Raw genomic sequence first — 19,641 nt, 5'->3', positions numbered from 1 at the left:
GAAACAAGTAAAGCAAACTGAAGCCATTATGCAGATTATGAATATTTAGCTCATCAACAAAACAATGTGGATCTTCCTATGTCATGAAGAAATGGTTTCCTGCCTAGCAACTACTAAACCCCTGTGACTTGAAAGTTCTGGGAACGGAGTCTGAATGTCCAAACAGAAACAATTATTTTCACAATTTGTTCCCCAAGTGGGTATAAATTCTATAGCAGAAAGGGCAGATGGGTTGCATGAACAGACGTTTTAGATTATGCTGCTGCATAATAAAATGGATCCATTTTGTGGCAAGCAGATACGAGTTACAGCATTCAGTTAGTATTAATACTTTTTCAGAAAAGAAACTAATTTGAAAGCTGAATGCTTGATTTAAATCTACCTTCCTTGGTGATCTAAATGGATAATTTATGCCCATCCATCCTGATAACAGCTCTTAGGTTGCTGTCATGAGTTGGTGGTCTGTTGGCCAGAAGTTAATGTCATTGTTGTAGAGATCAGCTAGAGACATAGTCAAAAGCTACATAAGAGAGGTAAATAAAATAATAGGTAAATTACCCCTGGATGGTTAAGTCCAGTCAACGGCGACTATGGGGTGCTGCACTCATCTTGCTTCAGGCCGAGGGAGCCGGCATTTGTTTTTTTTTTTTTTTTAATGATTTTTATTAATTTCCAATTTTTTATCACAAACAAAAGAAAAACAACATAAAAACAAACAAACAACAAACTCATATTTTCTTAACCTTATTTTCATAACCCTCTTTTCCCGGACTTCCCCATACCTTTCCCTTTTTGCATCCTTAGTTTAGTACCATTATTCAGCAATCTATCTTACCCAATTAAATATAAATTTGTCCTCTTTCTCTATTCCACCCTACATTTTTAAACCCAATTATCGCTGCAATTCTACGTCTTCTTTTCCCTCAGCATTTTAACACTCCTCAGTTTTATAATAATTCTTAAGATACATCTTAAATTTCTTCCAATCTTCTTCCACAGTCTCTCTCTCTTGGTCGCGGATTCTGCCGGTCATTTCTGCCAGTCCCATAAAGTCAATCACTTTCGCCTGCCACTCCTCCAGCGTGGGTAGCTCTTGTGTCTTCCAATACTTTGCTAGAAGAATCCTTGCTGCCGTAGTAGCGTACAAAAAGAAATTCTTATCCTTCTTCGGCACCAACTGGCCGACCATACCCAAGAGAAATGCCTCTGGTTTCTTGTTAAAGGTGCACTTAAGCACTTTCTTAATTTCATTATAAATCATTTCCCAGAAGGCCTTAATCTTTGGGCAGGTCCACCAAAGGTGGAAAAAGGTACCCTCAGTCTCTTTACATTTCCAGCATTTGTTATTGGGCAAATGGTAAATCTTCGCAAGCTTGACTGGGGTCATGTACCACCTGTAAATCATTTTCATAATGTTTTCTCGTAAGGCATTGCATGCCGTAAATTTAATACCTGTGGTCCATAACTGCTCCCAGTCAGCAAACATAATGTCATGACCTATGTCCTGTGCCCATTTAACCATAGCAGACTTCACTGTCTCATCTATTGTATTCCACTTCAACAGCAAGTTGTACATTCTCGATAAATTCTTAGTATTGGGTTCTAACAATTCTGTTTCCAATTTCGATTTCTCCACCTGGAAACCAATTTTCCTGTCTTGTTTGAAAGCCTCCATTATTTGAAAATAATGGAGCCAATCTCGTACCTTGGACTTTATTTTCTCATAACTTTGTAATTTAAATTCACCACCTTCTTGTTCTAAAATCTCAGAGTATTTCGGCCAATTGGTTGTCATATTAAGTTTCTTTACTTCCTTAGCCTCCATAGGTGAAAGCCACCTGGGAGTTCTGTTTTCCAGTAAATCTTTATACCGTATCCATACATTACATAGTGCTTTCCTGACAATATGATTTTTGAAACCCTTATACACTTTAGCCTTGTCATACCAGATATATGCATGCCAACCAAAATTATTGTCAAATCCTTCCAAATCTAGAATGTCTGCATTTTCAAGAAGTAGCCAATCTTTTAACCAGCAGAAAGCTGCCGATTCATAGTAAAGTCTTAAGTCCGGCAGGGCAAACCCCCCTCTTTCTTTAGAGGGAGCCGGCATTTGTCCACAGACAGCTTTCCAGGTCATGTGGCCAGCATGACTAAACCGCTTCTGGTGCAACAGAACACCATGATAGAAGCCAGAGCACATGTTTACCTTCTCACCACAGCAGTACCTATTTATCTACTAGCACTGATATGCTTCCGAACTGCTAGGTTGGCAGAAGCTGGGACAGAACAATGGGAGCTCACCCCAAGAGGCTCAGTGATTTAGACCACAGAGCCACCCATGTCCAGTAATTATCCCTGGTCTAATACTGTAGCCATGAAGGCCTGATCTGTGCTTAAGAGGCAGTAAAAATTGAGCAGATGAAGCCTGACCTGACAAAAGACCCCCATTGCGCTGATGGGAGTCCTTTTGCTAGCTTCCACAAGTGTGCTAGGTTAGTTGAATAAGGGCCTAAATAAAGACTATGTATTGTGGAGAGGAAGAGCGAGGGAGGGATGGAGAATCTTGGTCCATCAGAGCCTACCTGGCCAAGCTTGGAACTGTCCAATGGACTGCTAGATTTCTGTGGTGCTGGACAGCTCCCTGTGAAGTAGAAGGCAGAGTGGCTGTTTCCATAGCCCTGGAGTCTACAGTGGTGCCTCGCAAGATGAAAAGAATCCATTCCGCGAGTCTCTTCGTCTAGCGTTTTTTTCGTCTTGCGATTAGCGGATGGCTTAGCGGATTAGCGCTATTAGCGGCTTTTAGCGGTTTTTTTTTTTATTATTATTAAAATTTTTATTACATTTTCAGTTTACAGAAAAGAAAAAGAAGGACAAACCAGAAAAAAGAAAGAAAGAAAAACAATCCAACTTTCAAAATACATTTTTAGGTTACTAACTGGACTTCCCCACATCTCCCTCACCCTGCATTCTTTACAATAAACATATCAGCAAATTATTACCTTGTTTCGTATCTTATTTATATCTTTCAGAGTGTTTTACTTCTAAATTTAAAGTACCTTTTGTCAAATATTTATACCTTAAGATAATACATAAAATAACTTTAAATTTCAACTTTTTCTTACTTATAACTTAACTTTCTATTTTCCTAATCTAATTGCAGGAGCTAAAATTTCCAGGTCATGCAGATTCTTAACATTCATACAACTTATAATGTTTTTGTAAATAGTCCTTAAATTTCTTCCATTCCTCTTCCATTGTCTCTTCTCCCAGATCTCAGATTCTGCCAGTCATTTCAGCCAGTTCCATATAGTCCATCAACTGCGTCTGCCACTCTTCCAGCGTAGGAAGGTCTTGTATCTTCCAATATTTTGCAATGAGTATTCTTGCTGCTGTAGTTGCATACATAAAAAAAGTTCTATCCTTCTTTAACACCTTTTGGTCCACAATGCCCAGGAGGAAGGCCTCTGGTTTCTTAGGGAAGGTGTACCTAAACACCTTTTTTAACTCATTATAGATCATTTCCCAGAAGGCCTTCACTTTTGGACAAGTCCACCAAAGATGAAAGAATGTCCCTTCAGCCTCCTTACATTTCCAACATTTATTATCAGACCAATGATATATTTTTGCAAGTTTGACTGGGGTCATGTACCACCTATATATCATTTTCATAATATTTTCCTTCAGGGCATTACATGCCGTGAATTTCATTCCAGTGGTCCATAACCTTTCCCAGTCTTCTAACATAATGTTGTACCCAATATTCTGAGCCCATTTTATCATGGCTGATTTGACTATCTCATCCTGGGTGTTCCATTTAAGCAGCAAGTTATACATTCTCGAAAGCGCCTTGGTCTTAGGTTCTAACAGTTCTGTCTCTAATTTCGATTTTTCCACCTGGAATCCTATTTTTTTGTCTGACTTAAAAACCTCTTGAATTTGAGCATAATGAAACCAGTCTTGCACCCTATTCTTTAATTTTTCAAAGCTCTGCAGCCTCCAATTATCTCCAATTTTTTCTATTATTTCCCAGTATTTCGGCCATCCGGCCTCCATATTGGGTTTTTTTCGAACCTTGGCCTCCGCTGGTGATAACCACCTCGGGGTCTTACCTTCCAATAAGTCTTTGTATTTTGTCCAGACCATAAATATAGCTTTCCTGACAATATGGTTTTTAAACATTTTATGAACCTTTACCTTATCGTACCACAAATATGCATGCCATCCAAAAACATTATTATACCCTTCCAGATCTAGGACGTCAGTGTTCTCAAGGAGTAACCAATCTTTCATCCAGCAGAAAGCCGCAGCTTCATAATATAACCTTAAATCTGGCAGGGCAAACCCCCCTCTCTCTTTTACATCCGTTAATATTTTAAATTTTATTCGGGGCTTTTTGCCCTGCCAGACAAACCTAGAAATATCTTTCTGCCACTTCCCAAAACACTCCACTCTGTCCACGATCTGTAGGGTCTGAAACAAAAATAACATCTTCGGCAATACATTCATCTTTATAGCTGCAATTCGACCCAACAAGGAAAGTTTCAATCTTGACCAGATCTCTAAATCTTTCTTAATTTCTGACCAGCATTTTTCATAATTATCTTTAAATAGATTCAAATTTTTGGCAGACAAGTTTACCCCTAGGTATTTTACCTTTTTAACAACATTTAACTCTGTCTCTTTCTGAAACCCATCTATTTCCAAAGGTGTCAGATTTTTCTCCAAAACCTTGGTTTTTTTGCTTGTTCAGTTTGAACCCCGCTACCCGACCAAATTCATAAATTAATTCTAACACTCTCATCGTACTAGATTCTGGCTCCTGTAGTGTTAAAACCAAATCATCTGCAAAAGCTTTCAATTTAAATTGTTTCACTCCGACCTGTATTCCTTGTACCAACCGGTCTTCCCTAATCATGTTCAAAAGCACCTCCAGAACAGAAATAAATAACAGAGGGGATAGGGGGCAACTTTGTCGTGTTCCTTTTTCAATTTTAAATTCTTCTGTCACCACATTGTTTACTATCAGTTTAGCTTTCTGCTCTGAATAAATTGCCTCTATTCCATTTTCAAACCCCCGTCCCACTCCCATCCCTTCCAAATTTTTCTTCATAAACCTCCAAGAAATGTTATCAAAGGCCTTCTCCGCATCAACAAAAATTAACACTGATTTTGTATTAATGTTGGTTTGCAAAAGTTCCAAAATATCAATAATATTCCTAGTATTATCAGACAAATGTCTTCCTGGGAGAAAGCCTGCCTGGTCCTTGTGAATTACTTCATTTAATACTTTTTTAAATCTACTTGCCAAAATATCTGCAAAAATTTTGTAATCCACATTTAGGAGTGAGATGGGACGGTAGTTCTTAAGTTGAGTCTTTTCAGTTTCCACTTTAGGGATCAATGTGATGAAGGCTTCTTTCCATGATTCCGGTGCCTTCTTCCCCTCCAAAATCTGATTGCATACCTCCATTAATGGTTGTATCAAATAATCTTTCAATATCTTATAATACTTGGAGGTAAGCCCATCCGGACCTGGAGATTTGCCTAGTTGCATATTCTGGATGGCACCCTCTATTTCTTGTTGTGTTATTTTATGATTCAGGATTGTTCTCTTTTCCTGGGCAAGTTTTGGTAAACCATTTGTTTTCAAAAATTGGTCTATCTCCTTCTCCTCTTGTGGCCCTTGAGTATAGAGCTTTTTGAAATATCTCTGGAAACACTTCCTAATTTCTTCGGGTTTCTGGATATCTTTCCCTTCAATCTCTAGATTGGTGACTGTATTCAATTTTTGTCTCTTTTTCAATTGCCATGCTAATAGTTTCCCACACTTGTTAGCTGATTCAAATGATCTTTGTTTCATTTGTTTAATTTTCCACTCAACTTCTTGATTTATCAGTTTCGCGTACTGTGCTTGGTAAAATTTAATTTCTCTCAAGATCTCCTTCGATTTTGGCTTAGATCTCAACTTTTTCTCTCCATCTCTTATCTTCTCTAAAATCTTATCTTTTTTCCCATTCCAGATTCTTTTCTTTATCGTGTTCTGTTGTATCAGAAACCCTCTCATAACTGCTTTGCTTGCATCCCAGATTGTTCTCCTTTCCACCGTAGTATTCAAATTTATTTCAAAATAATCTTTCAAGGTTTTTTGGGCCTTCTTCACAATCTCCTGATCTCTTAATAGGGTGTCATTCATTTTCCATCTAAAGGAGCCGATTGGAGTAAGTCTTAATTCCATTTTCATAGCGTTACGGTCAGAGCAAGTTTTTGGGCAGATTTCCACTTTTCTAATCATAGGTGCCAGCCTTCTAGTTGTCCATATTTGGTCTATTCTTGTCCATGACAGATGAGCCTCAGAAAAGAAAGTTCCTTCTCTACCTAACGGATTCTTAGTCCTCCAAATATCGATTAAGTCCATATTGTCAGTTAGTTCAAAAAAAGTTTTGGGTAGTCTGCCATCTTTTGTTAGACTTAGGTCTTGTGACTTATCCATATTTGTAGAGACCACTCCGTTCATATCTCCCATCATAATGATGTTGGTGTAGTCCAAATAGTCCAGGATTGTCTCATGCAGTTTCCTATAAAATTCTGATTTCCCCTCGTTCGGTACATAAATTCCTAATAGCAAAAATTTTTCTCCTTGGGCCTGTATTTCAATAGCCAAAACTCTTCCTTGCTCATCTTTGAATAAAAATTTTGGTGACAGGCTCTCCTTTGCATAAATCACCACTCCTCTTTACTTTATCCGATGAGATGAATTCTTGGCCTAATCTTTTATTAATCAAGACTTTTCTATGGAGCCTGGTCACATGTGTTTCCTGCAAGCAGATGATGTCCAATTGTTCTTTTTTCAATATATGAAAAATTCTTCTTCTTTTCTCTGGGGAATTTCCGCCATTTATATTCCAACTAAGAAGCTGCAGAGACATCCTGGGTCAATCTATTGGTCCTGTGGTGACGTCCCTTTCTTTTGGTCCTCTGGTCCCGAGGGAGTAGGTGCCAGTATAGGTGTAAGCGGTGGCGGTGGCCAGGCTCCTGTTGTCCCTTTCTGTAGATCCTCTTCGTGGTCGTTCAAGAACTTTTCTTGGTCTTCTGCTATTCTAATTTTAACTTTCTTTCCTTTGAAATTAAAAGATAGTCCTTGAGGAAACTCCCACCTATAAGGAATTGAGTTGCCTCTCAGTAATTTTGCAAGTTCTATATACGTCGCTCTAAGATCCAAAAGCTGTTTTGGTATGTCTCTGTAAATTTCAGCTCTGTTGCCGTGGATGTCAAGTGATTGTCCAAAATGAAGGCCTAATATTTTATCTCTCTCTTGCTTAGATCTTAAAATGATCAAACAGTCTCTGGGTTTATCCCTCCTCGTCACTCTTCCCAATCTGAAAGCAGTCACAATTTTAAAATCCTTATCCTCTTCAATACCCCAGAACTTTGAAAATTCTAATGTCAGATAACCAATCAGATCTTCCTGTTCAAGTTCTGGAATAGCTCTAAGTCTAAGATTGCTTTCCCGATTTCTCAGTTCAGTCATCGACCAGTAGGCCTGCTTTTTACTAATCTGTTTATGCAACGGCTTCACCTCCACCTTTAATGCCTCAACTTTCAAGTTGGCTTCCTCTGCTTTTTGTTTGGCTTCCTCAGCCAGTTTGTGATTCTCTGCTGTTGCTTCTTGAAGATTCCCAATTGCTTGTGTGTGTTGAGCCACCTGGTCAGTCAATTTATTTATTGAGGATGTGGCTTGATCAATTTTAGTCGAATGTTCATCCGCCTTTTTATTTAGAATTGCCAGTTGTTCTAGGATCTGATTTAAAACTTTTTCAGATCCTCCTGAAGCCATATCCCCTGTAGATGTCTGCTCAACAGCCCCTTTTTGTATTTCTAGAACAGCTGGGACAGATGATCTACGTGGTTGGGAAGTCAAAGTTGTTTGTACCAATTGTTTTGCCTTTATTTTAGCCAGCCTTGTTTTCCCTGCGTCACTCATTCCAATCCCGTCTGTGTATCAAGGTCAGACTGTATGTGTTCCCATGAGAGAGACAGTTCCAAAGTATAAACAACCAGGCAGCAGAGAATCAAAACAAAATATAGTTCCCAGAGAATTATAAATCCAAAGTCCTCTAGGGGGAGTAATAAAGTTCAACCGAAAGAAAGAGGTTTTTCCTTCTTTACAGTCCCAATAATCCAGAGAAGAAACAACTGAAGTTCTAAAAGGTCTTTTAGTTTCTTTTTAGCATTAAGCTTTCCCCAACTTAATACAAAGTCTCAGAGAGGGTGCAAGAAACAGTTTCCCTATTTCTTCTATGGTGTAACATTTACATGCAACACTTTCAACCTTAAAAACAATATCAGCAGTTTGGCAGTTTGACAGTTCTTCTTTACCCTGGCAGCCCACAGATTTGGTTTCTTCAATTATTTATAAATCCCAAAGGAAGAAGGAAGATCCAGTCAGAAAATCAGCATAGATACTCCGAAATTGTCTCTTTTAATCCCTGCCAAAAGTTCAATAGTCTGCACGATAATCCAATCTTTTTTATAGTTCTTTCAAAGCGCTTCCCGCTTGTCAAACTTTGCTTTGATCTCTTTAGCACGGTCGGGAAACGGACTTCCTGGTTACGTTTCCCGTTTTCAGCCAAATTAAATACTTTAGTCCCGATAATTTTTAAGTCCCCTTACTCACGGGTTGTAGTTGCAAATCTGATGTTCCAAGAAGAAAGGTCGGCGCTCATCAGCAGCAGCCGCGCGGCTTTGCTTCCCGCAGAAAGAGCGATGAACTCACAGCGCCGCTCCCCCTTTCACGTTCCGGAGCCCCTTACGGGGTTCCTTCTCCGTTTCTGGGGGGGCTTCTGGCGCCCGCCGAGTCCCACGGCCACGAGCTCACTCTGCCCGTGGTTTTTCTTGATGGGTCGCCGCTATGCCGCAGCGAACGACCCTTTTCTGCGGAGCCCCTCTTCAGAGCACGAAGAGGACCGCCATTGCTGTTTCGCGCCGCCTCCGGAATTCCCTTTTAGCGGTTTTAGTGGCTTAGCGGATAAGCAGATAAGCGGCTTAGCGGCTTAGAAAAAGGGGAGGAAAGGAAAAAAAAACCCGCAGGAACTCGCAAGACATTTTTGTCTTGCGAAGTAAGCCCATAGGAAATTCGTTTTGCGAAGCACCTCCAAAACGGAAAACCCTTTCGTCTAGCGGGTTTTCCGTCTTGCGAGGCATTCGTCTTGCGGGGCACCACTGTATCTGTCTTTAGCACCTTCCATGCCAGGGGAAACTGTTGCCCAGCCAACATATCTGGGGATCATGGATGATGGGAGTTTGTAGTCCAGCAATATCTGGAGAGTACCACTTTAGGTACCCTGCTCTATGCTATTTGAGAGGATGACAGGCTGTTAGGCTGCTTCTCTACAGATGCTTCTGCTTGCCTTTGCTCTTGTGCTGCCTTTCCACGTTCCTTGCATCGAGCACACTCTTATTATTCAGTCTCCTGTCTGCAGACGTTTATTCCCACATGTCCTAATGATGCTCTGAATTATTTCCTGGCTGCTGTGAATATATTTGACAACCACGGGCTATGCTTCCTCCTGTGGAGAAAAGATTGAGATATAAAGGGTCACAATGACAAACAGAATACTTAGACAACTGGAGGTGTGACAGCTCTATTAGGCTGCAGAGAGGCCCTCTCTTGGGATGTAGGGAGTACCTTGCTTTGCGGCAAGCACATAGGCAGACATGCTATGCAGAACAATCTGTCAGTGAAAGGCAGATCTACTTCAACTACTCTGCTTCTGTAGGCGGATGACAAGGGTCATGCTTTGCAGATGGTGTTAATACTGGATGAGAGCACTGAGTATAAGTCTTACAACTATTCTTGGGAATGCTGTGGTGGTAGCTTACTACAGTGGCACCAAAACATTTCCTTTCATTTAGCATTCACTCCTCTTGATTTTGTGGGACACGGGTGGCACTGTGGGTTAAACCACAGAGCCTAGGACTTGCCGATCAGAAGGTTGGCTGTTTGAATCCCCGTGAAGGGGTGAGCTCTCGTTGCTCAGTCCCTGCTCCTGCCAACCTAGCAGTTCGAAAGCACATCAAAGTGCAAGTAGATAAATAGGTACCACTCCGGTGGGAAGGTAAACAGCGTTTCCATGCGCTGCTCTGGTTCACCAGAAGCAGCTTAGTCATGCTGGCCACATGACCCGGAAGCTGTACGCCGGCTCCCTCAGCCAATAAAGCGAGATGAGCACCGCAACTCCAGAGTCAGCCACGACTGGACCTAATGGTCAAGGGTCCCTTTACCTTTACCTCTTGATTTTGTGGGGCTTCTCACATGCTTCATGGGATAGCCTTTGCTACAATATTGGTGTCATCATACGGTCTGGGACATTGCAGCTGTTGAGTAGCCACCTCTTCCCCTCAAAAAAGAAGAGAGAAATGTCTGAGACTAGATTACAATAAGTTTATCTTTCCTGGAGAGGGAAATGGATCCAACTACCACTAAAGTGGCCTGTGATCATGTTCTGGTAAACTTAATAGCACAACCATGAGCGGTTTTATTCAGAAGTAAGTCACACTGAGTTGGATGTGACTGTGTCCTGGCAAACTTCAGTTGCAACTGACTGTGTGCCCTGTTTATTTGGATGTGTGGTTTATTCTGTGATCACATGAGCTTAGATTCTGCTGCTTCAAATAGGACACCCCCTGCACTCTCCTCTTCAAAGTCTACTCCAGAGGGCTGGGGGACTCACTAGAACAGATTTTTTTAAAAAAAATATTTGGCAGAGGGAGTGGGAGGAAGGAGAAAGTCCTATTACATGAGAAGAACTCTGCAGATTGTTGGATGCAATACATAGTCATTAATTAATACGGTTGAAAAGTGACACGGTCCCAGCTGAAAATCAAGGCGGTCACTATGTATCACCATATGCTTAATTGCCACTTTGCAGCTCTGATAGCAGAACTTTCCAAACTTTTCATGTTGGTGACACACTTTTTAGACGTGCATCATTCTGTGACACAGTAATTCAGTTTTGCTAGCAAACTGGGGATTACACTCACCCCTTTTACAGCCTGGGAGGAGAATGGGGAGCGTTTTTGCGACACACCTACACACTGCAGGCGGCCCAACAACATGTCGCGACACACAGTTTGCAAAGCTCTGGTCTAAAGCATGATGGACTAACTTGCACTGAACCCTTCACAAGGCCATATTCTCCTTCACAAGGCCATGTTCCTTTTCTTGCACCAATGAATCCTTTTAAACTGTTCCCACTTCTCCCTCAGTGCTATCATTCTGAATGGCAGGTTTAAAAGAGACCTTGCCTTTTCTCTATTGGCGTCACGTGCTCGTTTGCAGAAGCATTTTTAATATGCTACACTTTCTTAATGGCCACCAAGTTAAGTGCAACATGACAGTTTAGCATTAAGCTACATGGGAAGCAATTGACATTAATTCAGAACCTCCTTCAAATGCCTTTTGGCACTTGCTGGTCTGCTAGGAAATTAAGCTGGGTGGAGGGGAAAAGAGTGTAAAATGCATCTAAAATGTCAAATCTTCATTGCGGCCTGAGCACAGCTGTTGCCTATGTAAAGTTCAGGAACAGCTACCTCCATCATTTTATTTCTCGGCTTTCCCTAACATTTAGTGGATAAATGGAAAGAATTTCTTTATCGCAATTCAGAATGCTGCATGTTTTGCCCTTTTTATTGTCCTAATTTACATTTGCGTTACTTCTGCTGGCTGGTAAATCAGAGGGACCTTTTCAACAAGCACTGTGCCTGAGAGGAAAAAGTTGGGCAGGAAGAGTCCTAGCAAAATATCAGAAAAATGTTAGCAAACGGTCGTTCCATCCCCTTGTTGCAACAAAGGTTAACTACCTCTCAGTTGCGCTCTCCTCTGTTCCCTTTCCATTATCCCACTTTTAGATTGTAAGGTCCTTGGGGCAGGGCCTGTTTCTTATGGGCATGCTGCAAAATGCCATGCATGCTGATATTTATTCCTATAAAGCGACCCACATCATCCCAAAGTAATGCCTCGTTTATCATGTCCCGGGTAGGCTTCCATGTATGGTCGGTGAATTACTCTTGCTGGGTTACAGGCCTTCCCTTGGGTAGAATCTATAAAAAAATAAATCTGTGTTAATCTACAGACACACACACACACACACACACACACACACACACACTATGGGTGAAGATCTGCTTGGGAGATGATTTAAGTTCCATGCACCTTCACCTTCTGTCTTATAATCCATAATAACCCTCCCATTTATCCTGTAGTAGCATTATGCTGGCAGCAGTAGGTCGACCTGAAAGAAGTTGCTGTTCATTTAATAGCTTCATGGCAAAGAACTATTCAGAAGGAGCTGCGTGCTTCATTACAGTATGGTGACAGTTCAGCCCAACCTCTTTGCCTTCCAGCTTTATTTTACAGCTCATGCTGCTCCCAGAATCAGGTGAAAAGAGTAGATCTCCAGACCCCTGCAGCACAGCGATGGAAGAAGCTGAACCTGCCCAATTTCTCCCTGCTACAAGCTGTATAAATACCGTATTTTTCACACTATAAGACACACTTTGCCCCTCCTAAAAAGTAAGGGAAAATGTGTGTGCATCTTATGGAGCGAATGCAAGCTCCATGGCTTCAGCGAAAGCAACGCGAAGCACAGCGGGAGCACAGCGGGAGCGCTCCCACTGCGCTCCGAAGGCTTCAGGCGGCTATCCCTGAAGCCAGGAGAGCAAGAGGGGTCAGTGTGCACCGACCTCTCTTGCTCTCCTGGCTTCGCTTCGCTGGAGAGGCGCTGCACAGCTTTCCCTCTAGCGCCCCTTCAGCGAAGGGGGAAGAGAAACAGAAGGGGCTCCGCTTCTCCTGCTGCTTCCCTGAAGGGGCGCTGTGCAGAGAGGGAGAGAATTTTTTTTTTCCTTGTTCTCCCCCTCTAAAACTAGGTGTGTCTTATGGTCGGGTGCGTCTTATAGAGCGAAAAATATGGTACATGATGGTTCTTATGCACCAGGAGTTTTCTACCCTAAGGTAGAAGGGACACAGTTGTTGTTGTCTGCGTGGAATTTGATTCTGTTACATGTTGTGCCACAGACTCTTCTGCGACTTCACGCTACTCCCAGTTCCTTAGCCTTTACAATCCTGCTTTATTTCAGTTTGAATATCTATTTTTCGGGGGTGCTAAGTATGCAGGCTGTGGCCTGTGAGCCCCAAGTTTTATCCTCTCAGAACCTGTAATAGCGGCATATTATTATTATTATTTGCCATTTCCCCCTATTGCTTTGTTTTTAAACTTATCTAAGACTGAACCCTAGCCTTTTTCATTTTTAAAAAAGTCACTTTGCTTCTCTTCTTCTTGCTCCAGATAAAGGTGAAAATGGGGAACCTTATCAGAGGAAGAAAGGTGCTGGAGCTCCTCAGCCAGATGTTCCTGCTCCATCCCAAAATCTCAGAGACAGCACTTCAGCACCAGCAAGCAATAGCTGGAGGCGGATCATGCTGCTCATCTTAGCAATAACAATACACAATATTCCAGGTAAGCACCAAACTCTTTCTTAGTGCCGTGTCTTACTCTTGAAGACCCTAGTTGTTCAGGAGGTGGAGCTAATCTGAGTTGCTAAGTGCAATCCATAGAGTTTTCAGAGTGACATGCATTCTTTTTATTTCTATTTCACTGTTTAAACACACTGTTTTGTGTTGTCCTTCCAAGAAGCGGACATCCTGGAGAAAATGACTTCACAATTTAGGAACCTTCTTTTCTTTTCACAATTTTCCCTATGCATACCCTCAACTGAACTCACAATCCTTTGAAATAATACAGCTTTTGTTATCTGCTTTGGTGGCATCAGAGTGAAATTTTAAGTGCCTTTTTGGATTTGTTCAACAGTTAGCAAATGTGTGCATCCCCACCACATCCCCACTTTGAAGCAAACAAACATATTATTGCTACTAAATCTACCTAAATCTTTAGGAAACGACAAAATTTGCAATTTATTTCAGCAGGTTTTATGTTTAATATTTCTGATTTTATTTTAAATCCTGTATCTTGAGTATTGAAGAGTTCAAAAGAAAATTATGAAAATTACACACCCCAAGTGCAATTGTCCCATATTCTTAGTTGTTTTGGGAATTTTTGGAGGAATAAATGCTTTAGGTCTGACTTCATGCAACCCAAGATAATATGGCAATGGGCAACACATCTCTTTCAAGAAGAGCCTATGACAATTTACCTTTTATATTCCATTTGAATAGATGGAGATATTTTAGATGTTAAAGTTTTCCCTCTCCAAAATGGCCAATGGCACATGGGAAGCAGTGGGAATTTTCTGATTGGCAGAGTCTAAAGCAGTGTTTCCCAACTTTGGGTCTCCAGCTGTTTTTGGACTACAGTTCCCATCATCCTTGACCACTTGTCCTGCTAGCTAGGGATGATGGGAGCTGTAGTCCAGCTGGAGACCCAAGTTTGGGAAACACTGGTGTAAAGCATTGTGCTGCTGCTGTTCATTGGAGAGAGAGACAGAGAGAAACAGAAGCTTGAGTTAAGGAATGAAGAGCAGGTTGTGCTGAGATGCTCTGTGAATTTTTCGTAGCTGCGTTGGAAATATAGAATGGCGCGCTGGAATGGTGAATGAAGATTTTTGGGCTCAGTCAGTTTCCACATCTTTGCTGAGGTTTTTGGCGGTGCACTGAATCTTTTGAGATCAGGTGTTTTTAACTTGCGGAAATGTCTTAAAGCAGAAGGATGTTGGTGTATGGTGGCTGAAGCTATAATTTATTTATTTTTTAATTTTCAGATCCTGGTAACAACTAACTTACTGATGTGCTTGTTAAATTCTGTGAAGCACAGCATGCCAAAAGAAATATCAGACACAGGTGTTGCATATACTTACCTTTGCATGGATAATATATGCTAGACATTGGAAGAAGAAGTAGGGACGCAGGTGGCGCTGTGGTCTAAACTACTGAGCCTCTTGGGCTTGCCGATCAGAAGGTTGGCGGTTTGAATCCCCGTGACAGGATGAGCTCCCATTGCTCAGTCCCAGCTCCTGTCAACCTAGCAGTTTGAAAGCATGCCAAAAAGTGCAAGTAGCTAAATAGGTACCGTTTTGGCAGGAAGGTAAACAGTGTTTCCATGCGCTGCTCTGGTTTCAGTGTTCCATTGTGCCAGAAGCGGCTTAGTCATGCTGGTCACATGACCCGGAAAAACTGTCTGCGGACAAGCGCTGGCTCCCTCAGCCTGTAAAGTGAGATGAGTGCCGCAACCCCAGAGTCATCCGCGACTGGACTTAACTGTCAGGGGTCCTTTACCTTTACCTTTTTACTGGAAGAAGTGCAAAAAAAATAATAATTAAAATAGAACGAGTAAGGAAATTATGGGAACACTTGCTGGTAATTAAATTAAGAGCAAAGTTACAAGGACATGATGAGTATAAAGAATTGGGCCAAATTCAGTAAGTGAACTAGGAATGGTTTGGATTTGCATAGATTTTATGCTCTTGCAATTGGTATAAATTATATGATGTAGGTGGGATATGATAAAGTAGGAACTATATGAGTTTGGTTGCCAGTGAAAGCAATAGATTCACTAAGCATAGTAATAATATATTGCACTTAGTATTTATGAAGGATAATGACACCTCTGATTAAGTCATTTTAGGATACTCTTTTTTTTGTATCATTTTCTCTTGTACCCTTCTTTACATCTTGATAATAATAAGAATCTTTTTAAATATTCTTTCATGTTCTTGGGTAACAAAAGCCAATTAAGAGGAAAAGGGGGGAAATTTGCCCTGTGGAAGGCAATCTGGACACAGTACTTCCTGGGGTATCATTTGCAAAGTGAAGCCAGAAAGGCAACCTTCTGAGAGCCCAAAGACAAGAAAGACAGAGCAGTTCTGCCACCAGACAAACACCAGGAGAATGTCAGTAATCTTCTTAGCAAGTCCTGGTTCTTAGATTCCTGAAAGCTCATTAATAATATTAAGCTGTTCTGTGAGCCAGCAAGCAGAAGACTGCTTTCTCCAGCTTTCTGCCTGAGGCCAGCAAAGACTTGATAGCAAAGTTCAAGCACCTGCCTGATGCTGCCAATTCCGACATATAAACGTAGGTGAGCCTAAAGAACGGAGGGCTCAGGTTCTCAGTGGGGGGCATTTTCCAGTCTTTCCAAATCCTTTCAAATGATTATGGCCAGGTTGCAATTTCTCATCTTTTTTACGTATGTGTGCATATACATACACCGCGTTGTAGCTAAGAACCTTGATGGCTAAGGTGCAGATCAGCTGCGACAGTTCAGTTGGTAGAATATGAGACTTAATCTCAGGATCATGGGTTTGAGCCCCGTGTAGGGCAAAAGATTCCTGCACTGCTGCAGGGGGTTGGACTAGTTGACCCTCGTGGTCCCTTCAAACTCCATGATTCTGCGAATGACGGCTGCTGGGAATCACAAATGGGGACATTGCTGTTGCGTTCAGGTTTCCTGCCGGCAAGCCTCTTATGGGCATCTGGTGGACCACTGTGAGAACTGTCAAAGCAAATAAATTTCCAGGTGATTGTTTAATTATATTTAAAGACAGAGAAATGAAGAATTTGATATTACAGAAAAACAGAGAAAAAAGATTAAGTATTGATGGAGCTTTTATAATTTTACGGACTATTTGAGTAAATAGTAAATTTACGGACTATTTGAAAAGTAATTGTGAAGAACAGACGACGTTTGTAGGGTTGCAAGAAGTTTTGTGAGGAGTATTATTAGAAGTATTGTAAAAATGGACAAGGGGGAGGATGATTTGTTAAGAGATGTAAAGGCAATATAAAGTTAAGAAATGCATAAGAAGTGGTTAAAACGGTGGATCATCAGAGGTACTGATGGAAGTCTAAAAAGATTGTGTAAGTGATAAGTTTTGTGGTACATTTTATAATTTATATGTTAAAATTAATAAAAATATTATAAAAAAAGAAAACAGGAGGCTGCACAGTGGTACCTCAGGTTAAGTACTTAATTCGTTCCGGAGGTCCGTTCTTAACCTGAAACTGTTCTTAACCTGAAGCACCACTTTAGCTAATGGGGCCTCCTGTTGCTGCCGCGCCACCGAAGCACGATTTCTGTTCTCATCCTGAAGCAAAGTTCTTAACCCAAGGTACTATTTCTGGGTTAGCAGAGTCTGTAACCTGAAGTGTTTGTAACCTGAAGTGTATGTAACCTGAGGTACCACTGTACTAGAAGGGCTATTGGCCTGATTCAGCAGGGCTCTTCTCATGTCATGCCCCTCTTATACAGCCTACATGAGAGGTAGATTTTCACTTAATGTAGCTTTCTTAGCCTAGAACTGGGGAGAAGACGTTCTTGCTGAATTTATGCCCTGTAACACTGCAGCAAAGGGCAGAAAGTGTTAATCCTTACTGATGATGCAAAGGATTGTTTGTGCAGTCTTCTACTGTGGAAGCATCATTTGCTGTGTGAAGTTCAGGAACAGCATGAGTGCTGAAATCAGGGAGCAGCTAGATCGAAAAGGTGCAGCTTGGCTTCCAACTGCGAAAGGTCAAGCGCTGGGAGCTGGATTTCACCCCTCCTTCATAACTGTCAAGAATCATGGCTTCAAATGGCGATTGAGGCAGGGAGTGGATATACCTTAGTGACTTGGTGTCCTGCTGCTCTGTCAGCTGGGCAGCAGTGAATTATTTTTATTGTCTCTCAATTCAAAGCAAAAAAAAGGGAAAGACCTTTTGTAAAAGACAGAAACAAAGTGCTTCTTCCCCACTTCTCCTGGCAGTAGGTTAATGACAATAGTCTCACTGTTGCTGGAGAGAAATCTTGAAAGAACCTGCCTAACCTTTTTATGTTCCTATACAGCACAAAGCTGCCTTCAGGCAATTATAGAGGCCCCAGAAATGATCTCCTGCTCCTTAAAGGTCATGGCATTAATGTGTTTCTTCTTCTCTGTAATGTTGCTAGCGGTGTGAGAGAGCAGCGTTGTCAGAATTTATATTTCAGGTCAGCTAGTGGACGGTGTGTTTGTCTTGCAACCCACAGTCCGCAGAGTAAACGGTTTCATTCTCTGCTTTGCCTTCCAGTAGGCTAGAAGGCTTAGCACTCTTTAAGATAGGCAGGTGGCCTTTACTAATCAAGCTTGGACGTGATCAAAAAGGCCACAAAGTCCCACACCTTTGCACAAAAGAGAGAGGAGAAGCTTGAACCTTCAACACGTCGATAGAATTGGAGCCACGGAACTAGTCTGCGGTGCAAACAGTTGCAAGAGCTCAGATGCAACCAAGCCGAACCAAAAACTGCAAGCCCCTAAAGAGTCGCTATGCAAAAATTATAGATTTAGTGATAGGGCTGTCTTGATTGTAGAACTTTGTGTCTTGTGTTGCAGGGTAAGGGCAGACAAAAATGGCATGGAGTTGATTGCAAGCTATGTACTGTGGGGAGTCTGGAGATGACTGCTTAAGTGGGGTGGTGGGTAGGGAACACTATCGTGTGAACAAGCCACAGTGCGCTGCACACTAGTTTTTTTCTGACTTGCTGGGAGGTGATATAGATAAGGAAGGAGAAAGGAAATATTTTGGATATCTTATCGGAAAGCAGGCTTCTATATAACAAAGCTCTCTCCCTGTCCCCAAATATATTGTATTTATCCTAGAAGATTGGAACTTGTGGTCTCCACCATGGAGGTTACACCAACATATATTCTCTGAGGTGCAACATATACCACCAAGTGCCTTGCCTCTCAGCCTGATCCCTCTGCCATCCCACAGCTAATTTCCTTGCAAATGTAGGCAGCCGTTCTGGGGCGCTGCAACTTCTTATTAGTGCCAGGTCTGAAAGGCTTGTAATAAATTGGAAATGACATGCAGTTTCTGTTAGTTGAGCACCAGGTGAGCTCCAGCGACAGGCAGCTGGCCAAGGCTGCTTCTTGGATAACGAACCCAAGTTCATTCAGATGCATCGAGTCTCTCTTTGCCAGGCTTCTGCTCTTGTAGGTGTGCTCTTGAGGCTTTTGACGCTTTTAATAACCCTGCGCCAATTGTTTCAGGAGCAAAAGGGAATGTTTGTGTTGGATGTTATTCTTCTAGTGCTTTTGAAAAGTCTAAAATCAGCTCCAATCGGCTTAAACTTGCAGTAAACCTGGCTCTGCTTTGACTTATCTTTGTGCTTCAGGAATATATTTGTCCCTTGATAGATACACAAAGAGGTGCTTGGCTGTTGTTGGGCACTACCACCGGATCAATGGTTAAGAACTAGTTAGGCACCTGATCTGTGGTTTTTCAAGGGGCTAATGCTTTCAAAGGCATTGAAGCCAAATCAGTGCCATGCTTATTGTTAGACCCTCATTTGTGCCCTTCTTTCTCTCCCGTTCCACCCCTGCCGAAGCAGCCTGTTCTCCCTAGTCCCTGTACATTTTTGTAACTAAGTCAAAGTACAGTGGTACCTCGGGTTACATATGCTTCAGGTTACAAAGCTTCAGGTTACAGACTCTGCTAACCCAGAAATAGTGCTTCAGGTTAAGCTTTGCTTCAGGATGAGAACAGAAATCGTGCTCCGGCGGTGCAGTGGCAGCAGGAGGCCCCATTAGCTAAAGTGGTGCTTCAGGTTAGGAACAGTTTCAGGTTAAGAACGGACCTCCAGAACGAATTAAGTACTTAACCCAAGGTACCACTGT

At 41.7% G+C, this 19,641-nt stretch overlaps 1 protein-coding gene across 4 annotated transcripts in view; it reads left to right on the top strand.

The window, feature by feature from the left end:
* Positions 1 to 19,641, top strand: part of SLC39A11 (solute carrier family 39 member 11) — a 279,587-nt gene that overhangs the window by 153,958 nt on the left and 105,988 nt on the right. For all 4 annotated transcript variants that reach the window (XM_079965631.1, XM_079965629.1, XM_079965628.1 and 1 more), the window contains one exon: positions 13,347 to 13,517. In XM_079965631.1, coding sequence (XP_079821757.1) covers positions 13,347 to 13,517 — 171 coding nt within the window. The remainder of the gene's footprint in view (positions 1 to 13,346; positions 13,518 to 19,641) is intronic.

This window comes from Podarcis cretensis (assembly GCF_951804945.1).
Source record: "Podarcis cretensis genome assembly, chromosome: 2".
Classification (NCBI taxonomy): domain Eukaryota; kingdom Metazoa; phylum Chordata; class Lepidosauria; order Squamata; family Lacertidae; genus Podarcis; species Podarcis cretensis.
This window is presented reverse-complemented; position numbering and strand designations above follow the sequence as displayed.